The sequence below is a fragment of the Lissotriton vulgaris genome, chromosome 1_1 (assembly GCF_964263255.1).
Source record: "Lissotriton vulgaris chromosome 1_1, aLisVul1.2, whole genome shotgun sequence".
NCBI classification, from domain to species: Eukaryota; Metazoa; Chordata; class Amphibia; order Caudata; family Salamandridae; genus Lissotriton; species Lissotriton vulgaris.
Window position 1 is genome coordinate 1,364,741,791 of NC_141685.1, and position 26,933 is coordinate 1,364,768,723.

Here is a 26,933-nt window from a genome sequence, read left to right on the forward strand (position 1 = left end):
GAACACAATAGCAGACCCTGCATGGGCAGCAGTGTCCGATTCTCAAAAACAGCGAGAATATGGGAACATTGCTACACAGGCAGACAGGTTTGTCCCATAGACACGGGGCCCAACGGTGAGGTGACACATGATGCTGAGGCAATCGGCAATGACTGCACACATTACTATGAGAAACTTTACCAATCAAACACGTCGGGCACGTGGAGCAACAACACCCCATAGCTGCGGACCTGATCATGCTGCAGGACTTGGATGCACCTCTGTCTAAGGAGGAAATATTTTCAGCCTTGCAGGAGATGCATTCTGAGAAGGTGCCCGGTTCAAGTGCAGAAAAGGTTACACCAACACTACTCTCTCACTTCTTTACAATGGTCGAAGCTGCAGGTACAGCTATGATAATTCCCTATCATATCTAGGGGGCCTCAGTTGTAGTTTTCCCCAAACCATATAGGCCACCTACAGACTGTGCATTTTACAGCCTGATTCCCCTAAGTAATATTTAAACCAAAATATTTGCAAAGGCCGTAGCACCAGGGTACTGAAACAGGTGAGATTCCTAGTGATGCAACTGGACTTAGAGAAGGCCTTCGACTCAATTGAATGACCTTTCCTCCACGCATCATGGAAAAGATTAATTTTGGCCCTAAAGTCCTTCAGTCTGTAAAGATGTTATACACAGTGCCATGTGATAGGGTCAGAGTGAACACCATTTACTCACAACAGTTCCAGCTAGGCAGAGGCCACTGGCAGGGCCACCTGCTGTCTACTCTCCTGTTCGCTCTTGTGATTGAAACACTGGCCAAATAGATCGGGGGATGCGCAGGTTTGGGGCTTGAGGTGGGGTGTAGAATTAGGGTACTGCATCTCTTTGTATGTGGTATGATGTCCTCCTTTATATTCAGCACCTAAACCAACTGATCCTACAGCTGATTTGCATTCTAGAAATCTACAAAGAAGAAACAGGCCTGAGAGTGAACTGGGGGAAATCAGTCATAATCCCTGTGGTGCCATTCCTCCAGAGTTACTTCCAGGTGATCTGGAGCATTTAAATAGTTGGTGTTTGACCTGTCAGCCCGAGGGTGGTGTTCCCCAATCTTTTTGCCTCCACATTTGGCTGAATCTATTGTTGGTCCTAAGACTCTGAGCGCTTTACCACTCTGAATCAGTGCTAAAGAGCATGTGCTTCTTCCTTAAACATGTGTATAATTGGTGTATACTTAATTGACCTGTTTATTTAACTTGTAAGTCCCTTGTAAGGTGGTATATCATATACCCAGGGCCTGTAAATGTAGTGCTACTAGTGGGCTGCAGCTCTGATCGTGCCACCAACAGAAGAAGCCTTTCAAACCTCTCTCAGGCCTGCAACTGCAGTGCCTGTGTTTGCAGTTTAATGCTACTTTGATTTGGCATTTAGAACTACTTACTAAGCCTTAAACTCCCCCTTTATTACTTATAAGTCACCCCTAAGGTAGGCCCTATGTAGCCCTAAGGGCACAGTGTATGCAAGTAAAACGTAGGACATGTACTTTTCTGTTTTGCGTGTCCTGATAGTGACAAACAGCATATTTCACTTTTCACTACAATTTGTGTTTCGTATGTTTGGAATGGTAGTGATAAATCCTACTTACTGGTGAAGTTGAATTTAACATTGCTATTTTAGAAATGCCGCTATGCTTTAAGAAAGTATGCAAAAGAAACAATTGCTGGACAGAATGCTGGACAATGCAAACATTCACCCCCGGTCACAAGGATCTGGGTTTAATCTATCATTCTTTTGCTTACCACACCACCCCAGTTTGGACCCAGCCATATGCAAATCAGTCTTGACCCTGTTCCTTATGGGAGCAGTCCAGCCTGAACTGCCAAGCCAGGTTCAAGACTGATTTGCATGTAGCTGGGTCTGAACTGAAGTGGCGAAGTGAGCTAAAGAATGATGATGCATTCATCCCAATCTGTGACAGGGGGTGAGTGTCTGAAAAGTGTCAGCGCTCCGTACATCATTTCCTTGTGTTTGCTTTGTTCACAATAAGAAAGTAGATATTTATCTGCACATACTGCGTTGTGTGCCTGACAGCCCATCTCCAATAATTGGAGTAAGTGACAGCTACACTTTTTGCATTCCCTCTTGACAGCCACAACCCAGAAAAGATAGGTGTGTCTGAGTAGCCATCAACATGCATTTGTATTCTGATGGCCTTACCTGGGCAGAGTGCAACAGAGTGTCTAACACTTTACTTGAATAGGCAGTGGCCTGTCCCCACACAAAGGACTGATTATCCCCTATAGATAGCCTGGAGGACAGGACTGGGCTGAAAGAGGAAGCTGTGCACTTCAGAGAGCTGCTTTGAATTCACCAACCAGCATCAAAGGCACTTTTGGCTATAAGTCTGGGTCTCTGACCAACACGCCCCACTCAAAATCAGGCACTTCTGGATCTTGAACTGAATCTATGTCAGAAGGACTGCTGTTCTGCTTAAATGACTTATCTTTGGCTTGCAGGCTTGGAAGGCCTGCTTTTCTCTGGTGTTTCTCTGCTGTCTGCTTTTCTCTGACTGCCCTGAAGGAGAGCTGGGCTCTGCCTATCCTCCAAGTGATCTCCAAGGGCTTGTTGGCTGGCCTCCTATTGCATGAGACTGAGGGACATCAAAGTCTCTATCCCTGTTCCAGTACCTGAACTCACTGGAAGTGGCCCAGACACTTGCAGCATGGAATTTGATGAATTGTATGTCTGTGTTTAACAGAACTGGCGCATCAACCAGTTGCAGGAGTAAAATGGGCACAGCGCATCAGAACTAGCGCTTTGCCCTCAGAGATCGATACATTAGACTGCGTATCGCCTCGGCGGCAGCTTGGTAAGATCGATGCATCCCCTCGACTGTGTCGCAGAATCCGATGTGGCACATCACTCAACACATCTACCACCCATTTTCAGAACTGACGTATCGCCTTCACTACGTGGAGCAGATCAACACATCTCACTGTTTGAGACCAGGAAAGGTACTTTTTTCACTTCTTCCTGCCGGGGTTCAGTAGCTGGCCTGCGCTTCCACGCGTTTGGCCTGAACTTTGACCCGATACAGCGCAACCTGAAGTAACCTTTTTAGAGCTGCTTGCTTCTAGGTGCTTTAATGCATTTATTCATTTAAAAATGTTATATATCTCAACTTCTATACATTGGATTTTTGTCATTTTAGGCTTGTTTTGGTTATAATATAATTGTCTATCATTTTCTAAACCTGTCTAGAGTCTTGTTGTGGTGTATTCATTGTGTTACTGTGCATGTGTGTGTGTTGCACACATACTTTGCACATTGTCTCTGGATACCCCTGAGTGTTCTGTGCCAAGCTGAGCACAGGTTATCTTTTAGTGTGTATCTTGCTTATCCTGACCAGGATTATGGCTTCTGCTTGGACAGGGTGCGTACCTGTGCCAACCAGAAAGCCAATTTCAAACACTGAGGCATGCTCTTATCAAGAGACCCAGAGGAACGCTAGGGCAGGAATATAACCCCTTTGACATGCAAAATTAAGGGACATATGGCAAGATGGAACTCTCTCCCCCTGATCATGATGGGGTCTATAGCCCTCTTCAAAATTGTGGCCTGGTCACAGCTGTTGTATGTTTTGCAACACTACCCCCACAAAATCCCTAGCCTTTTGTTTACAACCCTAGAGGCCAACGTCAATAGCAACAAGTAGCGAGGATCGTTGCTGTGAATCTCCCATAAGAACTGCATAAAATCCCCTTATGATGGTGGACTAGGGGCAGTAGACATCAGACTGTATTACTTTACTGGGCTGCCCAGCTGGTTGTGGTTATTGATTGGATCTTTGGTGCACGGGGACCCACTACGAGACGCACATGGACTTTACCAGGTAAGCACCAGGGTTTTGGCTGTATGGGGAGTCCCTCCTACCCACTCCCCCGGCCATTCCAGCCATTCCAGCCATTCCAGCCATTCCAGTGATTAGCTGGAAAGAGGCATTGCAATGGATATGAAAGTGGAGGGTGCCCACTAGGAAGAAGCCATTGTGGAAGGGTACATGGCTATGGAAAACAGTAGGGCTCAAGTACACTGAAATAAGTTGGGGATCTCAAAATTGGGAGACGTCTGGCAGACACACCATATGATGTTCTCTGACCATCTCAAAGCTGAATGCCATTTACACAGAACTTATTCCCGGGTTGGGACAGGTAAGGGGACAAAAATTGATGGTTGGGATCAGTTGTTTTTTGGCTAAACATCACATAGCGGGCCATTGAGGATCCGGGGGGCCCTCCCAATCTCAAAGTGGCTAAGAGGGATGGATTTCTTCATTTCAGCTGAGGAAGCCGTGAATAGGTCCAGAGGGGGACCACAAAAGTATGATAACATCTGGGGACAGTAAAAAGCACTTCACAAAATACCCAGAGCGGCCCACCCATAGGAAGTTGTTGGGGAAAAGCACACAGTTGACTGGGGCACAGACCCATCTATAGTGCACCGGACTGGTTGCAGTGGACTTGACTGTGGTCTACTTCATGGTATTTTGGAACTAAATGGGATATTAAGAAAGGGGAGAATCAGGTGGATGGCGAAGCAGTGTCACAGTATTGTGATCTTAAAATTGTTGAAAACTAAGTAAAATAATTTTTTTAAAGAAATAAATTACTATCCAGCTACAGGAAATACAACAAGAATTATCTCTTGTGCAATAGCTACTCTCGAATCAGAGTGAAATGCAGCAATGAATCTCCACCAATCTGTTCACATCACAGTCAAAGCTGACCCTGCAGATGGGCCGGCTGAATTTCTTCACAACTTTTGGTATTATTGACCCAAGTCCTACAAACTAGCATGGGATTTTCAGAGGGAAGAAATCCCTCAATATGGTTGGCTGTATGTCTGCCAGGTCAGTAGAGTACATGCCACCACTGTCCTGTCCAAACGGAGTACACTATTTGATGGTCTGGCCCATCCATCAACACTACAATATTTATGAAGTTCAGATTATAGAAATATCTATGCATACATACATGCAATATCAGTGTAGAGTGTTAGGTTACCTAGGAAGAGGTGGGACTGCTGTTGTGACTGATGTATTCTAAGAGAATCAAATTACATGTTTCTAGATTGACAACTATTGGTTAAAGTAGGCACCTCACTTCAGCCTTTGTAGGTGCTGTTGCATTTCTCTAAACTCTTCATCTAGTCTGAGCCTTTCATTGTCTTGCTTTATTAGCCACTGATCATCTACATTATCCCTTTCATAACCCTCAGCCAATGCACAGAGACCTTCACAGTTATTGGATTGCATAATTTAACAAGCATTTGCAATACATTAGGACTCAGATTTTTGATATTTAGAGCAATTGACGTACATGACAATGCCTTTTACCTATATATTTTGGTTTGGAGTGAAGTGGATGTATGTGGTGTAGAGTGGAAATATGTGGGTTGTATTGGACATTGTTAGTTTTGAAATTGTGTTGTGTATTTGTGAAAGGGAATGTTGTGGCATAGTGAATAGATAGGGATGAGAGCTGCACAGAATAGATAGAAAAGAAGATCGAGAGGAATAGGTAGTTTGTGCAGGAAGTGGTGATTGATATTGAGATAGGGTAGCAAAAAGAAGGGGACAGCAGGCCACAGATGCATACAGTGGGACCACGTGTGTAAGCAGAAGACACCCAAAGAAGAGGAGGAGAGGATGGGTTTGAGGGATTGAAATTTTGAAAAGGCACGAGAAAGAAACTGTGCTTCAAGACCTGAAGAGAACCATATGAGAGAGGCGGTAAGCGTGTGTGAGGGAGCGAGAGAGAGGGGTGAGAGAGAATACAAGTGAGAGAGAGAGAGAGAAAAAGGCATGAGTGGAAGGGGCACCCATGGGGGAGAAGCGGACCAGTGCAGAGCGTGAGGAGGTACAGGAAGGTAGCGTGTGTGAGCAGGCAGTATAGAGAGGAGACAGTGTATGTGAGGGAGGGATGAGAGGGCAGTGGTATTGCAAGATGAGAGCGGGTACTGTGAGTGTGAGGGAGAGATGAGAGGGGCTGTGGGTATGTGGAAGAGAGATGACAGGTTTGGTGGTAGTGCAAGTGTTGGATTGAAATTGTTTGTTGTGGAATTGTGTGGCGTAGTGTGAAGTTGTGTAGTGGAAATATGTGGCATGGTGTGCTGTGGAATTATGCGGATAGAATTTAAGAGTGACAAAGGTTTCAGCAAATTGGAAGCCCATGGGCAGGCTGAAGCCTATGTAGTAGATGCAGTATTTCTTGGTTTGAGACAGCTCATGTGTGCTGTCTAGAGCCAAGACCTAAAAACATGACTTAATCTAACTGTGTAATTTACCATCAGAGAGATACCTGAATAGCGGTGCAAGGCTTTGCCTGTACCAATGCATATATGTTTTCTTCGCATTCTCAGATTGAGGCATAGAGCAAGATAGACTGACCAAGCAGACACTGTGGTTTATGAGTAAGTGGGAGCAGTATGCCTGACAACAAAAATGGCTGCGTGTGTTTTGGCCACGGTATAGGGGTAGTGGACAAATTTGTAGATGCAGACATAAATGTGCAATATGGCATCCTGTCCTTGGGGGTATGCACACAAAGTAGCACACATGTGTACAAATGTAATCCTAGGAAAATCACATGTACATGCAAATATGGTGTAATCCAATATAATAAAAGAAACATATGTAACAGGTTTCTTCAAATTAGATGAGTGTAAAATGACTCCGATGGTTCTCAAAATGTTCATAGTGTAGTACCTTACAATCTGCCACTCTTTTCGATCACATACCAACCTTTCGACCCACAGTTACGTTCTGAGAAAAGTAGGCGTTGTTCCTATTTTATTGAAGAGGTGGCACACGGATTGAGAGGTTGCTTCAGTGCGGCCCACACTGCAGTGAAAGGCCCCTCCTGCAGAGAGCCCAGGTAGGCAGTGGCAAGGGACACATAAGCTTTTGCATTTTCAAATCCACTGGAGTGTGAGAGGGTACCTAGCCCCAGGAGTTAGAAAGAGAGAGCAATAATAAGGGCACGTTATACAAATGAAAAAGCCCAATAGGGACCCATCTCAGCACCTGTTTTTTAGTACTGCTGGTGCACCGTCAAGACCCAGCCCACTTAAAGCCCTGGGACTACGTGATATTTATTTGTGCCTACCCACCGGATGCCAGTGCACCCATTCCCCTGAGCTGCATACTCCTCAGCATACGCTCCCTGCACAGACATGCAGTAGAAATCTGGGACTTACTCAGCGGAACCTAGGCACCGCTACTACACCTACAACCAGCAATGCCAACCAGCCTACCATCACCGCATGGACCCCTGTCACCACAGAAGACACAGCTAAAACCATGAGAAGCATACACTCAGGAGCCCCCACTGACCCCAGCCCGACGTACATCTACCACAGAGCCACCTCCCCTATAGCACCCTCAAAACAGGCATGTTTCCCGGTGATTGGAAACACACTGATGTCAAGATCCTCCTCAAGAAGCCCTCCGCAGAGCTGACAACCTCCAGAACTATAGATCCATCGTTCTCCTCCCCTTTGCAGCCAAAGTCACCGAGAAGATCGTCAACAACCAGCTCACAAACTTATAGAATCCAACTCAATCCTCTACACTTCCCAATTTGTATTACGTAGTAACCTTAGCACTAAGACTGCCCTTATAGCCACCACGGGCAACATCCGCACCCTCCTCGACCAGGGACACATGACTGCCCTCATCCTATTAGATCTATCAGCAGCCTTCGACACCGTCTCCCACTGTGCATTAACCGCCAGTCTCTGCGACGCCGGAATTCAGGGGAATGGATCCGTTCCTTTCTCACCTCTCTCCTCCCCTTCACAGCCAAAGTCAAACAGAAGATCGTCAACAACCAGCTCACGAACTTTATTGAATCCAACTCGATCCTCTACACTTCCTAATCTGTATTCCGTAGCAACCTCCGCATGAGACTACCCAACTAGCCGCCACGGGCGACATCCTCACCCTCCTTGACCAAGGACACATGGCTGCCCTCATCCCACTAGACCTATCTGCAGCCTTCGACACCGTCTCCCACCGTGCACTAACCGCCAGACTCTGCGACGCCGGCATTCAGGAGAATGGATCCATTCCTTTCTCACCGGCCGAACTCAAATAATCAGACTCCCGCCCTTCCTCTCTGAACCAACAGAGATCAGCTGCGGAGTACCCCAAGGATCCTCTATCAGCCCCACGCTCCTCAACATCTGCATGGTCCTTCTTGCCACCATTGTCAGAAAACACAGACTCAGGATAGTATTCCACGCTTCCGACACCCAGCTCATTTTCTCATTCACGAACCAGGTACACGAACTGCAAATCCTATGCCTAACGATAACGCTATCCTTATCAATTGCCCATTACTCTTATGCAATGTAACCCAAACACAAAACCCCTAACACTAGCAGCATTATTTACACCTACATTCCATAAACCTAAACCTAGTTCAATCCTGCAAAGTATCCTTAACCTTAAGAAAATCATTTACCAATACCCTGTATCAAACCCATACTTCATCTCTAGCCATAAAGGTATCCCTAAGACTAACATTAAACAAAAACTGTTCCATAATTGGCACAATATACACAACCTGGAGTCTATCACTGCACCTAACTTTAATGTGTCCCATTACTCCTACTGTAGCTCTTATTCACACACACACACACACACTCTCTGGTATTAACACTACAGTCAACACTAAGGGGAGCGCCCTAAGTGTTGACTGTAGTGTTTACACTACAGTCAGCACTGAGGTAAGCACAAATTGTACCATGATACAGAGGAGCAAACTTATCTGGGTCATGATGCAGTGTCTGGCCATACCCTTTTCCCTGCCAGACTGTTTTAAATGGCCTCCTCTACAATTTATCACATGTTCCTAATGTTCCTTTTTGTAAATTTTGCATTCCAGCCCATTTATTACACTTCATCCGGCCTGAGCTGGAAAGAACGACTCAAAATGGAGAGTAATGCCACAGCTGGAGAGTACGGCCCCAGCCGGAGAGTAAGGCCTGGGTGTGTAGAGTTTGGGACAGAGGCGAAGATTCCGGCCCGACTGCAAACGTATAGATACGACTCATAAATGACCTCTTTGAATACCAAAAGTCATAAATAACTTCTGTGAATACCAAAAGTTGTAAAGTTAGACTTTTGTCTCAGATTGCCTTTGCTATTCGGCCCCAGGATGTCCTAAATGTAGCACAACACACCAGGGCCAGTGAAGGTTGCCTCCTGGCTTAAGCCAGTCACTATTTCAACTGGAGTTATGAACAGAGCCCTTCCCCTTTCCTCAATGTAACTGTATTGTGTATCCTGTGGATACAGAGCCCAGCCTTTAGCCAGGCCTGGTGTTTGATCCTGAGTACTCCGCCACCTCGGAGTGCAGGGACCGGTCTTAGACCCTGTCTTGTATTGATTCCTAAATGCGAGTCGCCTTGGAGGGCAGCCTTTCCCTCTGTGCTCTATCACTTCTGAAGTCATGAGTAATGCAAAGGAGGAAGTAAAGGTTGAATGTTCTTGTTGTTTATAGTGAATTTAAGACATTGTTGCATTTGGTATCATAAGCCCATTCAAAATAAATATTTAAATTTCTTTTGTTTTCGGTATTGTAGACCACCTACGCCTTTAGACATATTTTTGCTTTTCTTTCTTGTAAACTGTTATCTAATTGCAAATTACACTTTTATAGATGTAAATCGCCACTGCTGAGGAAAGTTGGAAATATGAGACAAAAAGAGATGCATGGTTCTTACCAGGTCAATAGCAAAAAGATAGCCTTTGTACTCTTCAATCACCCGACGGCTTTCGAATGGATGAGTCTTGGCACATGTTTGAAATCCAATTATTATATCCTGCAAAGAGTGAAAGACAACTCACAGCATTAGGAAAACATTAACCAAACACAGGCATTTTGGAATAGAGATTCCATATTCGAAAGAAATTATAATGATACGGTTCTTGATTGGACCTTCAGTGTTTACAACTGGCAATTACAAATGGTTCTCCACTAGTAAAGCAAATATATTCAGTTTCCAGAAAGCATGATTTAAGGATACCCCCTATACAACTATGCTGGAGTGTCCTTACCATGCTACTGAAGAAACATCTATGGACAATAAGATGAGAGTTCAGTCACTATTTCTGTTCTGTAACTTAGTTCTTTCTGGTTTTCACCTAAAGAAACTGCAAGGACTTTTTAGTACACAAGCATTTGGGAAGAAGGAGTGCACTTTCTTTAGAAGGAATGCTTATCCTCTCTTCCTCAAGGGTACTGTGCAAGGATTATACCAGATTCTGCTCTGTCCTTCATTCTTTGATAAATCGCCCCCCTCTGACAACAGGTAGAAACAGACAGCTCTGTTATCTGTTTGGGCCTTTCTGAAAGCTTCACAAAGCTTTAGATCGTCATCCCATTTATCTGCTACATTGATTAAGCTTGATTTATATAAATAATTCACTTGTGTCCATCAAGACGGATCACCTAAAGAGGCAAAAATAATCCCTGATGAAATGCAGCAGTAGTAACCCGAACAAAGGCGCTACACTTCTAGTTTCAGCTAGCTTAGTCTTCACCCACTCTGCGGAGGGTTTCCACTCTGATATGATTTGGCTATCCATGGGGTAGATATCACACTTTTGGGTGACAGGATGTGCTAAGTGAGGAAGGTGTTTCCTGTTATCATTAATTTACCATCAAGCTCCTTTAATGAAGTTACAATCCAGAACAATATAACCCAGATGCTCTTCAGTCCCGTAAGACTCCATGTGCTTGTTCTGGTCATACAGGGTCAAATTTTACCTAAGGGGAATAGAAATACACTTGATACTTACTGCATGGTGAGGAGTTGTAATAAACTTAGTAGAATTGAACATCTTTCGAAGGTAACGTAAGATCAGCTCAGTATCATCGCATGCAGCGAGGCACTTCCCGAGGCACCGGAAAATAAAACCCTAATATAGGAGTAAATTAAAGACAGTCTGAGTTAAGAATGAAAAGAAACTCCTGCCCACTCTATGAGAGTAATACTTATAGAGGAGTATTCATCTTTGATTCACTCTACACATGTCTTCAACTCACACTATGAAACAACTCTTAATGAGTTGAGCGAAATGTTTGTTATGTTATGTCATGTTATATCTTCTGGACATTGTAGAGATTTGGATATGGCCATGAATATGACTCAAAACAATGAAGAGGGAGGACTGGGAGCCAGTAAAGGTCCAGTACCTATGCTCCGAAACTGCTAATCCAAAAAGCAGTTGAGGTACTGTTCCTTTCAGGAAGCAAAGAAGAAAGAAAGGCTGACAAAGAAGGGAGAATCCCTTTGATTATATCTTGGTGCCATCACACATCCATGAAGATGTACTATATCATCATAGGATGTGCTCCTCATAGGGCTGGTGCTGCAGTGCCCCACGAAGGGTAGCTTTAGCAAAGACCTTTTTAGGTTTGCTATCTGATGACATGTGCCAGTGTGATGGCATTTTGAATGTGTGGGGTGGAGTGAATGGGTATAGTGAAATGAAAGGAGACTAAAACAGTCTAAGAGATACCACGCAGGACTTTAATGTGACAGTTCCCTCTGCAAGATTGAAAAACTTAATTTGGTAGGGGCTATTACAGGGACGTGATGTATCCAAGTAGCCTAAATCTGTAAGTGTGGTCAGGTCAACATGTTTTGCGCATGATGGTCCAAAAAGGATCCAAAGTGCTTCTTCAGAACCTAAAAGGGGGGGTAACCCTACCCCACACCTAAGACGTAATATGCAGTGTAGGTATTGCCCTAGAAAACAACTTCTTGTTCAAAATTTTTAAAATTGATCATCCAACCTAGAAACTAAATTAGAAAATAAAGAAGACACACTGTAAACAAATTTGTTTCATGTATGGCAAGTAACTCATGTAGTCCTGTTAAACTTTTCAGAAGGGAGCAATGGTGTATTTTCTGCCTCTCCATGAACAGCAAAGGTCTGAATGATGAAATCCCTTGGTGCAAGGTGTAATTCCCATGTCAGACTCCTGCTAAATCAGATACTCCCTTACAATGGATTTATTGACATGCCGTCATACAGGGGATCTGATCTACCATTTCACCATTGAGACCATGTAACATACCTGCTTTAGAGTCTCATATACCACAAAAAGCAGTGCTTATGATAAGCCTTTTGCGACTTGCCATGGGTATCTTCTTCATTACTACAAATGTTTCTGTGGAAACAATGAGGTGGTACCCTTCATAAGAAAACATTTAACTGTGTTAGTCTACTGTTTTAGACGCCGTTTTACTAATATAATTGATGACTTTGGGCCAGCCCACATTTAACCGCACCACAGACTCCAGGATGGCCACCACTGAAGGATGATACTTCTGTTACACCAGCACATGAGGGTCTCACTCCTATGACTTCTAGCACACCCCTACTCTTCTCTCTTATCCTCATTAGCCATTTGCCCAACAGTGCTCTCCAAGCATGCAAATCCATTGGCAGTAGACCAGTTAGCCGCCCTTGTTACTTATTAAATGTGACCGCCCATATTTACAACATGAACATAGACGCCAATATGCCTAGAATAATCCATGAGGGATGGCAAGCACTTATGTGCACCTGACTTGCTTCCCGTCACTATATATGCGTGAGCACTTAGGTGCCCCATACATTTCTCTTACCATCACCTTCCATTAAGAAAACCTTCAACTGTCTTAGTTTACTGCTTAGATGCCACCTTTCAAAAACCATGGTTGACTTTGGGTCGGCCAGCATTTCAGCACTACACACTCTGAGATGGCCGCCAATGAGGGATGATACCTCTGTTACACCAGCACGTGAGGGGCTTGCTCCTACTGGCTCAAGGTTACCCCTCCTCTCCTCATTGGCCATTTGGTCATCACTTCTTCCCGCAAATGCACACACCACACCTGTAAAAATCACTCCAATTACCTGCACCTTAAAGCAGAGGAGAATAGACTCTTGTGCTTTTGAACTATGGGGCATAATACATTGTATCAAAGTGTAAGACCCTGCACTCACACCTGAAGACAACCAATCACTCATGAAGCGATGTGTAACACCACCAGAGATTGGTTTTATGTTGTCTGTTCCACGTATGTCCACTTGCTTTATCTGTTATATTGTAAGTACAAGTGTGTTTTTCACATTTTTCACATTGTGGTGACTGATCAGCACCAATATTAGCATGAACATTTGTACCTTTGGAGACAATGTGATACAGTGAGCTGGAAAAGCGATTCCAGTGAATCATTGGACCATATATACAAAACATTTGCGTACTGTGTGTTTTTTTTTATATTCTCATTTATTTTCTAGATTGGATGATCAATTTTTAACTTGTTGAACCGGGTATTTTCTTTTGAGGGAATACCTATACTGGATGTCACGCCTTAGGTGTGGGAAAGGGTTATCCACCCGTTTTTTAGGTACTGAAGAAGCATTGTGGATCCTTTTTAGGCCATTGTGGGTGAAACATAGCGACCTGCCCACACTTTAGGCTACTTGGGTACATCACCCTACTAAATTATGTTTTTTAATCCTTGCAAGGGACCCATCACATTAAGGTCCAGTTTGGTATCTCTTAGATAGTTTTAGTCTCCCTTCCCTTCACTTTAGACTTTCACTCCACCCCCACATTCAAAATGCCCTCACACAGACACTTTTCATCAGACAGCAAAAATAAAAAGATCCCCGCTAAAGCGACTCTTTGTGGGGCCCATAGAGCATTACAGTGATGGCCTTACAAGGAGCACGCCCACTATGAAGCATGACATCCTCATTGATGTGTGAGGGCACCAAGAAATAATCCTTAGGGTTCCCCCTTCTTGTCTGCCTTTCTTTCATCCTTGCTTTTCAATAGGAACAATAGCTCCACTGATTTTTGCATGAATATGACCTTACATCCACTGAATGGGGAGTGGCTCTAATGAATAATACCTATTGGCTAAAGAAGATCCATTAGGGCAAGGAGTATAGCCCTGGTATGTGGTGTCTCCTAACGAGCCAGGTGGAGAGGAATTACCTCATGGTGTTTATCTCCATCTGACTCTAAGAAGGTTGGCTTTTCCAGGGAGTTGGAGAACCATACCTGATTTTCCCGACTGACTAATTCCAGTGCTGTGCACCCATAGTATACAAGTGTAGTTTACCAATCACAGTGCGATTGGAATACAAAGTTATATCCTTCTCTGACTTTGTATTAAACTGCCTTTCCAAATGACCCTTGAGAGCACTAACCTCCTCATTCTCATGATGGGCAAAACTGTCAATTTGTGCGGTGAGTTCTTCCATAAAAAAGGCATGCCATTTTCTGTATGGTGCTTGCTTCAGGATAGTCCCCAGGAACTAAAAAGAAAACAGTGAGAGACTTTAATGCAGTAATATAAACATTAATGCAGTATCCACAGCTGATGTTTGCAGTGACTTTGAGAAGATATGGGAAAACAAACTTCAGCTGACAACAACCTCAGTAATGATGAAATAATGTGTGGACAGAAGAACCAGAGAACACATAGAGCAGCACGTAAATAGTGTGGTGTGAAATCAGTGGTCAGAAGAAATAGGATGCCTTTACAGTGGCAGTGATTTACACAGAAACATACGCACCAAAAGCATGCTGCCTGCAAATTATTGTGAAAAGAGTTACAGTGCAGCCATCCACACAGAAAACACATGGGGATTTTGCAGCTATATCATATACTTAGGAGCAGAATGCAAACCTCTAGGGGCTGATTTACAAGCCCCTTGAGCCACTTTTAACATGGGAAAAGTGGGAAAAGTGACGCAAAAGGGGCGGACAGGGTTGTAAATCTGCTCCATATACCCTTAGATCACCAGAGTTAGGGCTGAATGAAAATGTAGTGTTAATAAGGGTGAAGACTGAACACAAAGAAAAGAAAATTACCTCACAGGAGCACAATAAAAGCAAAGTGAAGTGTGATGACCTGGCAAAGAATACACTGTTACAAAGGAACCAAGTAGGAGTGCGATAACCAAGGATTGAATAGAGACAGTTATAACCTGGCCATTACAAGGTTACACTAGAACAGTGACAGAGTAACAATTCAGATGAATATGGAGAGCACTGATCACATGCCAAACTGATTGCAGAATATAAACATTCTGATGATGTGAAAAGCAGTTGGCAGACCCGGAAGAGTGATATTGTGACAATCCAGGGAAAGAAGAATGTTGTGCTAGTGTGACTATCCTGGGGACAAAAAGAGTCAGAGGACCTGATTTCCAACACGGGGCTACATTTCTAACCCTGTGTAAAAACAGTCAGATTGATTTAATGCAATAATCACTGCAGTGCCTGTAATTTATGTAGGTAAAACATGGAGATAAAATCTTATACATGCAGGACTATCTGCAGTAAGCACGTAATTCCAAGGTTCTGAATGTGAATATGGCCAATGAGGTTTTAAATGGTTCTGGTAAATATTGCATTCTAGGAAAAAGTTGTGTACCGAGATTGGCTTCTCCCTCACCGTGCCCATTCACAATCCAGAGAAACAATAGGCATATGGTGAACATATTGCAACCACATAGCAGAACAGCACTATGATGGGGTGAATTTAATATCTGCATTAATTCACTCTAAATGAGTGAATATGAAAGACAATGCGTTAGGAGCCATGTGTGACATTCATTAGCAATTAATCCTTACTGAAACAAGCGCGCATTTCCACTGTTCCAAGTCAAAGTTTCTTTCAGTTGCAGCTGAAATAGCAGTTGGGAAAAAAGAAAATATGTAAGTAAAAGTGAACAGCAGGCAACATTTCAAATGCCATGGGCTTAAATACCAAGCACTAGCAGAAGTAGAGTCACACAATTCAAAGTGTGCAAAATCTGGCTGTTGGCTCAGCCTGTCCTGGGATTTGAATTCAATGTCATCAGTTGTTCATGTGCCCTTGATGTCACTCTTACATCCTTATATCTGGTTGTAATTTTAGGTTTATATATTTTTGTTTCCTTTCTTATATAACCGAAAGGCTGCCACATCACTTGTTTGCAGAAGATCTATTTTTATAGAGCTTTAGCCTGAAAGCATTTGGCTGTCAGATGCAGCCTTGATCACATAGGGGATGGCCGTCGTGGTTCAGAGATAAAAAGTGCATACCTGCTCTAAAATTACATACATATAGAAAAATACTCCTTTATTATAACCAAGACCAAAATGATTATAACACTTCATAGTTCGACCTCCTCATCTGTTGACCTATTGTTTCATATCATTCACATTCTCTTCTGCCCTCCACAGCATTCATCATGGGCCAAATCAGCCTTAAGCTAACTTCACTGTAAGTGATGGCATTCTGCTTTTTCAATCAATCAATCAATACACTTGTAGAGCGCACTACTCACCCGTGAGGGTCACAAGGAGCACATCCACAAAGTATTTTTCTTTAGTTCCAGGGACTACTAAAGGAATGTGGGCTTTTTGAGTACCTGGCATCTCCTCCCACAGTAAAGGCTTACAAAAACTGTGAAAAAAAACAAGCGTGGACAAAGCCTAAAAACTAGCAGCCAACACCAGGCTTAATAGCTTTGTCAATGCTTGTTTGAAATACCATTAATGCTTGTTTAAATTGGGTGCTCAATGGCTTGTGCTTTGGGAACTCACCTTCCAAATATGTTATCAATGGGGGGATCTTCATTCTGATGAGCCTCGCTAAAAACGGGTAGTTTGCAGGAATCAGGCGTTCGAGAAGAGCCAAGACAGCGGTTCCCTTTTCGACATCCCAGCGAGGATGTGAAGAAATGACCTGAAAACCCACAACAAAGAATTCAGCAAGAGAATACTCACTGGTCTTTAAAGCATCTGGAAATGCTACCTTGTTTTCTATACAGTACTTAATACCTCATTTTGGCTGTTTCTGTGTGATATAAATAGTATGTCTTACTGATAACCAATTGACTAGAAATAAAACCATCAAGTTCAAAAGGATAAAAGCCGAGTTGAATGCAAGCTCTCCATGGGCAGGTTGCATAGAAATGCCAGCAAAGAACTTGAGGAGAGGGATCTGTTGGAATATGGTGGGGGTGGATACTCACAAGCAATCTTATGAAGAGGCTGTGTATTGGAATTCCTTTAGCTGTTTAGATACAAAAGAAAGAAGACATGTCATACTCAGTCCATAAAATACTGAGCAACACTTGCCAAAGGAAGACATGTGGCTGACAAACACACTTAAGACACTCAGTAGTATCTGCAAAGAAGAGGATGGAGTGATGGGTGGTAGTTCAATAAGGCACTAGAGGTCATGAGGATGCTTTAATGTCCCTGCAGATACTGACAAAGACAACCCCACCACAAAGGATGCTGCTAGTGGTATACAGTACCTCAATGGTCTGTGCTACAATGCTCCACCTCCCTACCCCAACAATTGCTGTCAAGGAATGACAGCCGCAGAAGATGCTACCTAAGCTGTCATGCAATGGTCCTGCTTCAGCTGTCATTGAGTGACAGAAGACTACAGTGGGATAAGAGAGGATGCAACAGGAGCCGTGGACACGCCCTACATATTGAATGGACCATGCTAAAGAGGAGTCATTCTGCGACAGCGGATATCCCAACAGAAAGAGGACACCAAAACATGTTCTTGCATAACCATTTTCTAATAATGTTAACCACCTGGGGAGCAGGCTATAATGAATACATAATTACCTGTTCTGTTCTGCTTAGGACCCTTTACATGAGTGACAAAGAAATAGACTATGATACCATCTGCCCAGGTTACTTGTACTTTATCAACATATTCATTGGAAAGTTGAGTGGGGACTGCTAATTGGAGCTCTGGAAATGTAGTTTTCAATTACAGGTTCTCACCACATGATGCTAATCTACTTCTTGACCTTGGAGTCAGTCCAAATAATTATTTTCATGTACCCTCATTGAGTAGGCCTCCTTGTCTATCAGGTCCATATGTCAAGTGAGAGCCAATAACTAGCAATTTAGTCTGGATCTGAAGTCCAAAATAATGAACCAGAAACATTGAAGAGACAAATATCATAACCAAAAGTAACTCCATAGAGAAATAAAATACATCCATTTTGCGGCTGACTAAAGTAAAAGCGTATAAATAGGTACCATACCCAGAAAGGTCTGATCACCATACCAGAGATAGGTAACTCCATGGAGAGCAAGAATACTCCAAGGTTTGAAGAGGACCATTAGAGGCCTGAGAAGTCTCACAGAGTGTGGAAACCTGAGACAGTCAGCACATTGCATTTAAGTGGCGTGAGGGTAATAACCAGATGAAGAGCTGAAACCAACAGAAAGTAACTTTATGGCTGACAAACTACAATAAGTATATAGAGAACAAGGCGGCGGACCCTCCCATATCACCGGGCACATTATCTTTAAGCGACCAGGGGAGGCATCTATGCTAGTCACAGATAGAAGTACAAAAGGGGGTGGTAATGGACGGAGCATCTGAACCAATCAAACACTCACACCCAGTCAAAAGATCTGGGTTTAATCCATCACCGTTCTTTAGCCCACTCTGCCACCCCAGTTCAGACATGGCTATATGCAAATCAGTCTGACCCTGTGCCTCATGGGAACAGTCCAGTCCAAACTGCCAAGCCATGCCTTCCCTGGACCGGAAACAAGCTTCCGAGGACCGTTTTCTGGCATTCCAGCCGTCTTCAGCCCGGCTTGCTTGAATCCAGTGGCAAAGTGAGCAAGGGACTCACGTCTGAGCATACCCTACCACACTTATGGCGGCCAAAAGCAGTACAAAAGGGGGTGGTAATGGACGGAGCATCTAAACCAATCAAACACTCACACCCAGTCAAAAGATCTGGGTTTAATCCATCACCATTCTTTAGCCCACTCTGCCCCCCCCCCCAGTTCAGACATGGCTATATGCTAATTAGTCTGACCCTGTGCCTCATGGGAACAGTCCAGCCCAAACTGCCAAGCCATGCCTTCCCTGGCCCGGAAACAAGCTTCCGAGGACCGGTTTCTGGCATTCCAGCCGTCTTCAGCCCGGCTTGATTGAATCCAGTGGCAAAGTGAGCAAGGGACTCACGTCTGAGCATACCCTGCCACACTTTTGGCCGCCACAGGACACCTTACACTTTGTCTTCTTATGTAAATATTTTCCCCACCCCAGGAGATTGATTCTTAGGCTCCTTTTAAAAGCCATGAAATTTAGACAAGCCTGGGTTGTAGTAATGCATTTGCAGCTTTTGCCTAACAACCATACCCTTTTTGTTGCCACAAATTTCCTGAGGGATTCTTTTAGATCAAGAAGCTCAAGATGCGACTGACGTCAGCTTGGACCATGCAAATTTGCACAGTATCTCTTTTAATGTAATGAAGTTCTTCTTATAGTTATATTTTATATTTTTTTGAATCTTTTATGGATGTGACGACTTCCGAATGAAGATTTATTATTATATAGAAAGCAGCAACATCAACACAGATACATATATCACTAAAGTGAGAGCAAACACTGTTATTGAAAGAATGACACCCACATACTATAGTAAATTAACCAAACTCCTGAGCTAATGGACTGGTTCTTCACCTCATGCCAGATCATTACTAAATATGAGGGAATCTGGGGAGAGGAGGAGGAAGCATTAACCACCTTCAATGGTAGATCCCACGGCATCAATGAGTAGGATGTTTAAGACTCACCACATTCCTTAAAGTTGATGCTTGCTTTCTTATCTACAACAAGTACCATCTGGCACAGTGCTGGCACAGATGAAGTATAGCCCTCTTCCAGCATGTAGAGCAAAATCTCTTTCCAAAAGTCCTGCAAGAAAGAGTGGTGAACGTGTTATTTGTATCATTAGCATTTAATAAGGCTTTATTCCCACAGATAAACAATCATGGCTGGTGGGAGGGTTTTTGGCATTTTATTTAGTTCATAGGGCATTTTGCAAGCTCCCATATCCAAGAGATGGGTCTATATTTGATTCATCCCCTTGCTGATACAATTCCTCGCTGATGGGGTCCAAGGCAGATGCCTAGTATTACACTGATGTAGCACTAACCGTGTTTAATGCTACAATCTGGGATTCTGCATCCAATCAAAATGAACCCATTATGTGCAGAGAATGTGTGAAACATGTTACTTTCCAAAAACCCTACAAGTGAGCTGAAGTTTGCAAATTAGCTCATTACCTGTTGGAATCTTCATAGAATCATCTTTAGGAATGTGCCAGAATACGAAAAGCAATGGCTGGGAATGAACAACCATGTTGATATGAAATATTGGTGCCTGATGTATCATGGGACAGGTAGCAAATAGGAGATGCAAATTGAGAAGCAAAGTTATGCAATATAACCGATGTACCATTAAGTCTCATTTCAGTCTATTTAGAAGAAGCTGCAAACCCTTCTGCCTCATTCTAATGAATGAGGTAGGATTCAATTGGTGCTCTTGTACAAATGCTCCAAACCCTGGGAAGTTCTGCATGGGACAGCAGACCTCCATTCCTCCATCAGAGGACACAACTTTTACATCGTATCTCGAACCACTGTGTGCATTAACAATGTGATCCACTCACTAATGCATCTTTACAATGTATTCCTTTACCACACAGGTAGTTGCGATGCCTCGCCTAAAGGAAAGCGTTGTTGGACTAATTTTGGACTTTAAGGCCAACACTTTCCCTACTGTTGCACATAATGGAGTTGGAATAGTACATTTTACTATTCCAAAGTCCAGCGCTTTCCCTAAGGCAATTCATTGTAACGACTTCTCTGGTAAAGGAATGCGTTTCAAACATTGCAATCGTGGTTCAGAACACGTTGTTAAGGCAGGTGTGATAAATTCCTGCATGGTTCCAACATACAACCCTGCAGCAGAGGGAGCTTTACAAAAATGTGCTTGTATGTGAGCCGGAGGATAATGAAGATCACCCGGGAATTTAGGAGTCTTTGGACATTCTGCAAGTTATATTTTCTATACACCTAGTTAAATAACCCACCTTGTTTCACATCCCCCTTGCTTACCTCATCAGTATTTCTATGGTGTAATGCAATTGTATTGAGGAGCTGAGAGATTTGGATGAGGATGGTCTCTTCCTCAACATCAGATTCATCATCCAGGTGACTAGCGATCTGTGGAAATGTGGAAAAGAAAGCAAAGTAAAATACGATGTATTTGCACATAATTTTAATTGTATTTTCTCTCCTTATGGAGGGACAAGAGATTTGAGAGTTAAAACATCACAACTTTCTAATCAAAGTTGTCAAGCACAAAGAGAACCTCTTGACAAATCCAAATGTGAAAGCAAAACTACTAGCCTCAAACATGTAAATAGAAATGTACAAATGCGATTATGCTCTCATGCTCCGCTCTGTTGAGTATAAAAGTACCCAGCCATTAGGCGTGGGAGGGTATAGCATTCATATACTGTCAAAATACCGGTGGACTCACTTATAATATATAAGGTTCTGATACATGGGACACTACCCCTGAGAAATTGCGCCTCTGGCACCACACAGTAGTATCTCGTGCTCACCACACAGATTTGCCCTTCCCCTATGACTTGATGAGGAAGTATGTGATACCTTATGGGACTTAATACACTCAATAAAGACTAAAGAATACCAGGAACCACGTTTATGGTAGGCAGTTTTGATATAAAATACTGATTTGAAGTATGTTCATGCTACTTTGCGCTGGATTTGGTGGTTTGCCATGTTAGGCATTTAAACTGTAAAGTGGGGTATGCAACAGAAAATAACCCACTAGATAATGCACTGTCAGTGAAAAGCCCAGCTTATCAGTGCAGTAGCTGAATGCCCATGTGCCTTCCCCAATCACCCCAGAAATAGCCCAGTTAGCCTTGGTAAAGTCTAAGGGGCAGTTGGATCTCATAGGCTGGATTGTGTGGTTGGCCTCTGTACTGCCTGTGAGCACTGCTGTTGAGCCAGTCCATTCCCAAAGTGTCTGAGCATTTTATTTCTTTGCGCTTAAGCCAGTCAACATGTGCATCAGGTTAACTAAGATGGGATCTAGGTGTACAAGCATCATTCTTACAGTGCGATGCAACACAAGGACAGGCATCTGAATTGTCCCCAGCATCAGACCTTGTTAGAATAAAATTGTTTTTGCTGTTTTGATTATGCACTTATTCATGTAAAAATTTGCATTTGCGGCACCATTTTATCTTTGGCCACCATTTTGAATCATGACCAAAACTGACCCTTGCCTTTCCAAAAAATGGCTTTTCATAGGTTTTGTTTTTTTAAGGTTGGGCCTTGCTTAACTGTCAGTCAACACGAGCTTTATTCGACAGATGTCACAAAAGCAATTCACATAAAAACGATTTTTCAAGTTATAAAAAAAATACAATAAATTGAAAATTTCAATAAAAAGAGATAATCAAACACATTAAAAGAGCATATACTATATGTTGATAGACAAAATTAATGCTACTAATTGATAGATAGTTTAAAAAAGTGTCCAAGCATTAAAATATAGCATATTATTATTATTATCGGTAGGAGACTTCATTTACAGAGGTACAAAAGGAGCCTAGATCTAATTGTCCACATCCATCTCAAAAACGTTTCCACTGATACTGCGCACTGGACTGATGGATCAGAACACAATATTCTCATTGCTACACTTAACAAGTGAGTACCCATGTTCCTACAAATGGGTGTCAGCCAGGCTTTGCGGGGAGCAGCGTACGCCGGACAGACAAACAGCACATGCGCGTATGATTCTTCAGTGTCAGTGCAGTTTAGACATTTGTCATCAGCCGCAGTGGACCATGCAGCTGTAAAGGACTTCAAAGGTAAGCAGCCTGCTCTAAACTGAAAACACAGTTTGCGATCTAGCGGCTTAGTACTAATTACGTCACAGTAAAACATGGATTTGGTTTAATTTGTTAGAACTTCCCTGTTAGAGAGGTGGCATCGCTCATTCTATTTGCTTCTTGCACCATCGGTTCCCAGTACTTTTGCTTAATTAAATGTTTTGGTGGGAACCCAGTAGCACTAGGATCATCCCACAGTGATGGCATACCCATGCTAATTAGTAATGATCTGATGTTGCATAGCCAGCCAATCTTGTGGAAGTGATCTGCCTCCATTATATCTTTAAGACCGTCTGCAAAGATGGCCAATTCTGGGGTACGCCAGATTCTACGCCAGAAGAGAATAGGGCACAGCCTTGCAAGGTCTACTATGGCTTTTCTGCCTAAATCATAGGGGTACTTTGATGTAGGCTTGTTATCCCACTCAGGAACTTATTCTCGGAGAAAGCTAGAGGATGCATTTTCTCTAAGCCCCATAATATAGATGTGCAGTGCCGGGGTAAAGGGGCTTAGTCAGTGATGTCTTATGTTCCTTTTTTTCATGGCTCCGGCCAACTGCATGTGCTTTAAGGCCATGGTGTCAATATGCGGCCTCCAGCGAAGTCGTTTATGCAGAGTGATGCCTAGATAAGTAATGCATTAACCTGATCCACGGATTGCCCATCCATTACCCCCCATTAAATGACCTATGTGGTTTAAAGGTCATGAACTTTTATTTGAACTATTGACTGTTAGGCCAGGCAATAAGCAAAATTCTTCAAAATGCAACAGCGAATGCTGTAGCCCACTCAGTGTTTTAGACAGTATAAGCATATCGTCCGCAAACATTATTATGGGACTTTTTGTGCCTGCTAAAACTGGAGCATCTGTGGAAAAGGAAGCTAAAAAGCTAATAATACCATTAATAAGGAGTGAGAATAACGTAGGTGCTAAAACGCAACCCTGACGTACTCCCATCATTACCGGGAACTGGTCAGTCTTGTTTCCTGGCGCCCCCCAACAAATGTGGTCATAGTTGTATTCGTAGAGGCGCACAATTAGGAAAAGTAGGTCGGGGGCAAGCCGAGTTCCTGCAGTACCCTCCACAGTTTGGGCCGTGATATCAAGTCAAAAGCAGACTTAAGATCAACAAAGGCTGCATAAAGGCTTCCTTTTCCAAGTGTTACTGTCCACCGATAAATTTTAATTAATCGGAATACTTTATAAATAGTGCTCATATTAGCCCAGAAGAGGACTCAAAATGTCATTATCATCAATACAGGTTTTAATTTTTGCCAAGATAAGTTGAGCTACGACTTTCTGGATTGAGTTTAACAGGCTTATTTGCCTGTAGTTCCCGGGTAAGGATGTATCTCCTTTTTTTATAAATCGGGATGATTTCCGCCCCTCTCCAGGTATCCGGGATCAGAGCTCCATGAGCAATTGCATTTGCTAAAAACATTATGTTTTAATTCCATTGTCTTTATCCTGGAGAAAAATATCTGCGGGGACCTTGACTATGCCTAGCGCTCTCCCAATGGTAACAGTGCTCAGCGCCATTGTCACATCAGCTAAGTTGAAGACAGTATCCGATGATTTAAAATAAACCCAAGAAGGGTCATAATCAATTTTATTATTAGATGCATATTGATCTGAAAAAACTTAACCTACAGAGCAGGCTCCACATGATTTTGCAGTGATTACATGTGCTTCCTGCACCCCATTTTATCAGGCTCCAAAAGTGGTGCATGTTCCTCTCCTTACAAGCTTCAATAAGGTCCCGCCATCTTTCACAGTGATCAAAAAGGACATGGTACGTTTGCTGTTCTGGAGGGATTGGGGAGAGCATAAGCAACTGTGGCCTACTCTCACGGGGACACTGACAAAGCCAAGTGTCCTGCAGCCTTCAGGCACCATGCCACCTCCCATTGCCCATGCTTTCACACCATCACCTGCAGCCCCACAAACACTGGTGAAGGGCACTGATCCAAAACTCATTCCTGTCCCCTAGTCAGATGACAGGTGTTTCTACAGCGACTAGAGATATGATCAAAGTGTAAGCGTCCATAGGACTTGAGAAGGTCCAAGAAAAGAGAAGAGGCAGAAAACGTGCCCAATACAAAATCACTCATTGGATCTGTGGAGGAAGAGGAGGGCAAATAATTAGAATGAGAATAACTAAAGGATATTATTGGACCCTTTTCTGATGTGCGTTGTTCACAACATTGAACAATTTTTCACACCACAAGAGCTTGATGAAAGCCATCAAAGGATCAGAAGGGCCACAGTCCTACTCAAACCAGTGGCAATGACTCTTATTTGGGGACACTGACTGCACTTGTGTTTGACATCAAAACTCGGACCCCACAATAGTAAGGGTACACTGTGTTAATCGTTTCGCAATAATTGAAAAACCATGGATAGGGTATACTTTGGCTGTCTTAGTTTTAAACCTATAATAACTGATAAACCCTCACCAGTTTAAACTTATAAACACTGAAAAAACACCTGCGTACTACTAATTAAATGCCACTCAAAGAAAGGAAAAGGAGAGTGAAAGAGTCATTTTTTCCTGAGGGGGCCTATACAATATAACTTTGTTATATAAGGTGGCAGCAAGAAAGACTGGGCTAACATTATTCTGCTTGAGTTTTGCTGTTGAGGGATGTCACTGAAATAATGTTTTTTCTTCCTTTTGCTTTTTGAAGTTTTGTGGTCTTTGGTCTAAAGATGCAGAGTTCAGAAGCATGTTTTAGGTCGTGTTTAATAATTTGATAAACTGTAGAGAATCAGGAAATATCAAAATCATATTTGATATTTTGGCTGTGTTTGATTCTGTAACTGATAGGTAAAATGGCTGGTTTCATACAAATCTGTCCCAAAATGTGCCATCACATTTATCCACAGAGAATGGGTAAAAGCCCTTGATAGATCAGCCCCAAGTTTCTAGTGAGTCAGTATTGATAGTAGGTGAATTGACAACACCACAGGCTTTAAACATTCAATGCAATGTATAATGACAAGTATATGTGAAAAAAGTGCTATCGCCAAGCATCTGGGATAGTGGTGAAAACATGACAGGATGAAACATGGATCGCAGTGTCACTCGGTATGCCGCTGCAAAATGTTTCTTTCTAAATTCAACACAGATTGGAGTGATTTTGATTGTACTTGCAGTGATTCAGCTACATATACAAAAAAGCTGTGTAATGACCTTTCAAAATTGATACCTGTAAGAGATCCTTTCCACTTGTTAGATGGTATGCTAAAAGCATCTTTACAATCTTCAGAGTTAATGAAGAATGCTATTGACTTTTTAGTCCATCCTAGTGCACTGTTTTGTTGTGCGAGGGGACTAAAACACAAATATTTCTCATTTTGTGCTTTGTGTGGCATCAAAGAAAAAGTCATCCCACTGTGAACTGTGTCACTTAGCTGATGGTTCTTGGACCAAGGGGCTGTGAAATGCTATAGTACCCATGTGGAAACCGTTTACAACATGTTTGCTGAATGATGATGCCAAAGGCAAGAAATGTGAGGATATTTGTTCGCAAATTACTAGTGATGTGAAAAGAAGTACACTCTACTAAAGTCTTAGATGTTTACAGGAAAACATAACTGCTGTAGTGGACATAAAAAAAACTAGAGGCGGAAAACACCCTGGTCTGCCAAGTGTTCTGCATACTTGGTGTAAATGTGAAACATCGTCTTGAGAGTTGTCTGGGTGACACCTTAAATTGACTTTGGCACTGCAACATGTTCCATGTTAGAGTGCTTGCCATATGGTAAACAAATCAGTGTTGAAGAGCAATTCAGGAACTTTTATTTTACAATGTACGAGAAACGGCTTGACATAGAAATGTCCCTTCATCAACCATGGCATTTGAAGTCAATGAATCCTCACTGTGGTACACTGTGCAAGTTCTAGTTCCCTTCAGTAAAGAGGAATTTTCTCAGTAGTTTCAAAAGTGCTGCTTTATTTTTGACCACTTCAATAACTCGGAGGGCAGAATCGCCCAGTTCAAAGCAAATGCTGCAGAACCTGTCCAGAGAATTGCAATCTTCAAGGGCACAGTGTAGGTATAGAAAGCTATGTCAGTGGCCAGCGTTAGCAAATAGTGTACTGGC

The 26,933-nt window shown here is 42.8% G+C and overlaps 1 protein-coding gene across 1 annotated transcript in view; it reads right to left on the minus strand.

The window, feature by feature from the left end:
* The window catches only part of LOC147749187 (maestro heat-like repeat-containing protein family member 1), a 38,278-nt gene that overhangs the window by 6,600 nt on the left and 4,745 nt on the right, over positions 1-26,933 (minus strand). Inside the window, exons 4-11 of the mRNA XM_086936545.1 lie at positions 21,010-21,117; positions 19,684-19,804; positions 17,088-17,128; positions 16,657-16,798; positions 15,700-15,752; positions 14,268-14,375; positions 10,851-10,970; positions 9,773-9,871 (exon numbers count right to left, since the gene is read on the minus strand). Coding sequence (XP_086792671.1) covers positions 9,773-9,871; positions 10,851-10,970; positions 14,268-14,375; positions 15,700-15,752; positions 16,657-16,798; positions 17,088-17,128; positions 19,684-19,804; positions 21,010-21,117 — 792 coding nt within the window. The remainder of the gene's footprint in view (positions 1-9,772; positions 9,872-10,850; positions 10,971-14,267; positions 14,376-15,699; positions 15,753-16,656; positions 16,799-17,087; positions 17,129-19,683; positions 19,805-21,009; positions 21,118-26,933) is intronic.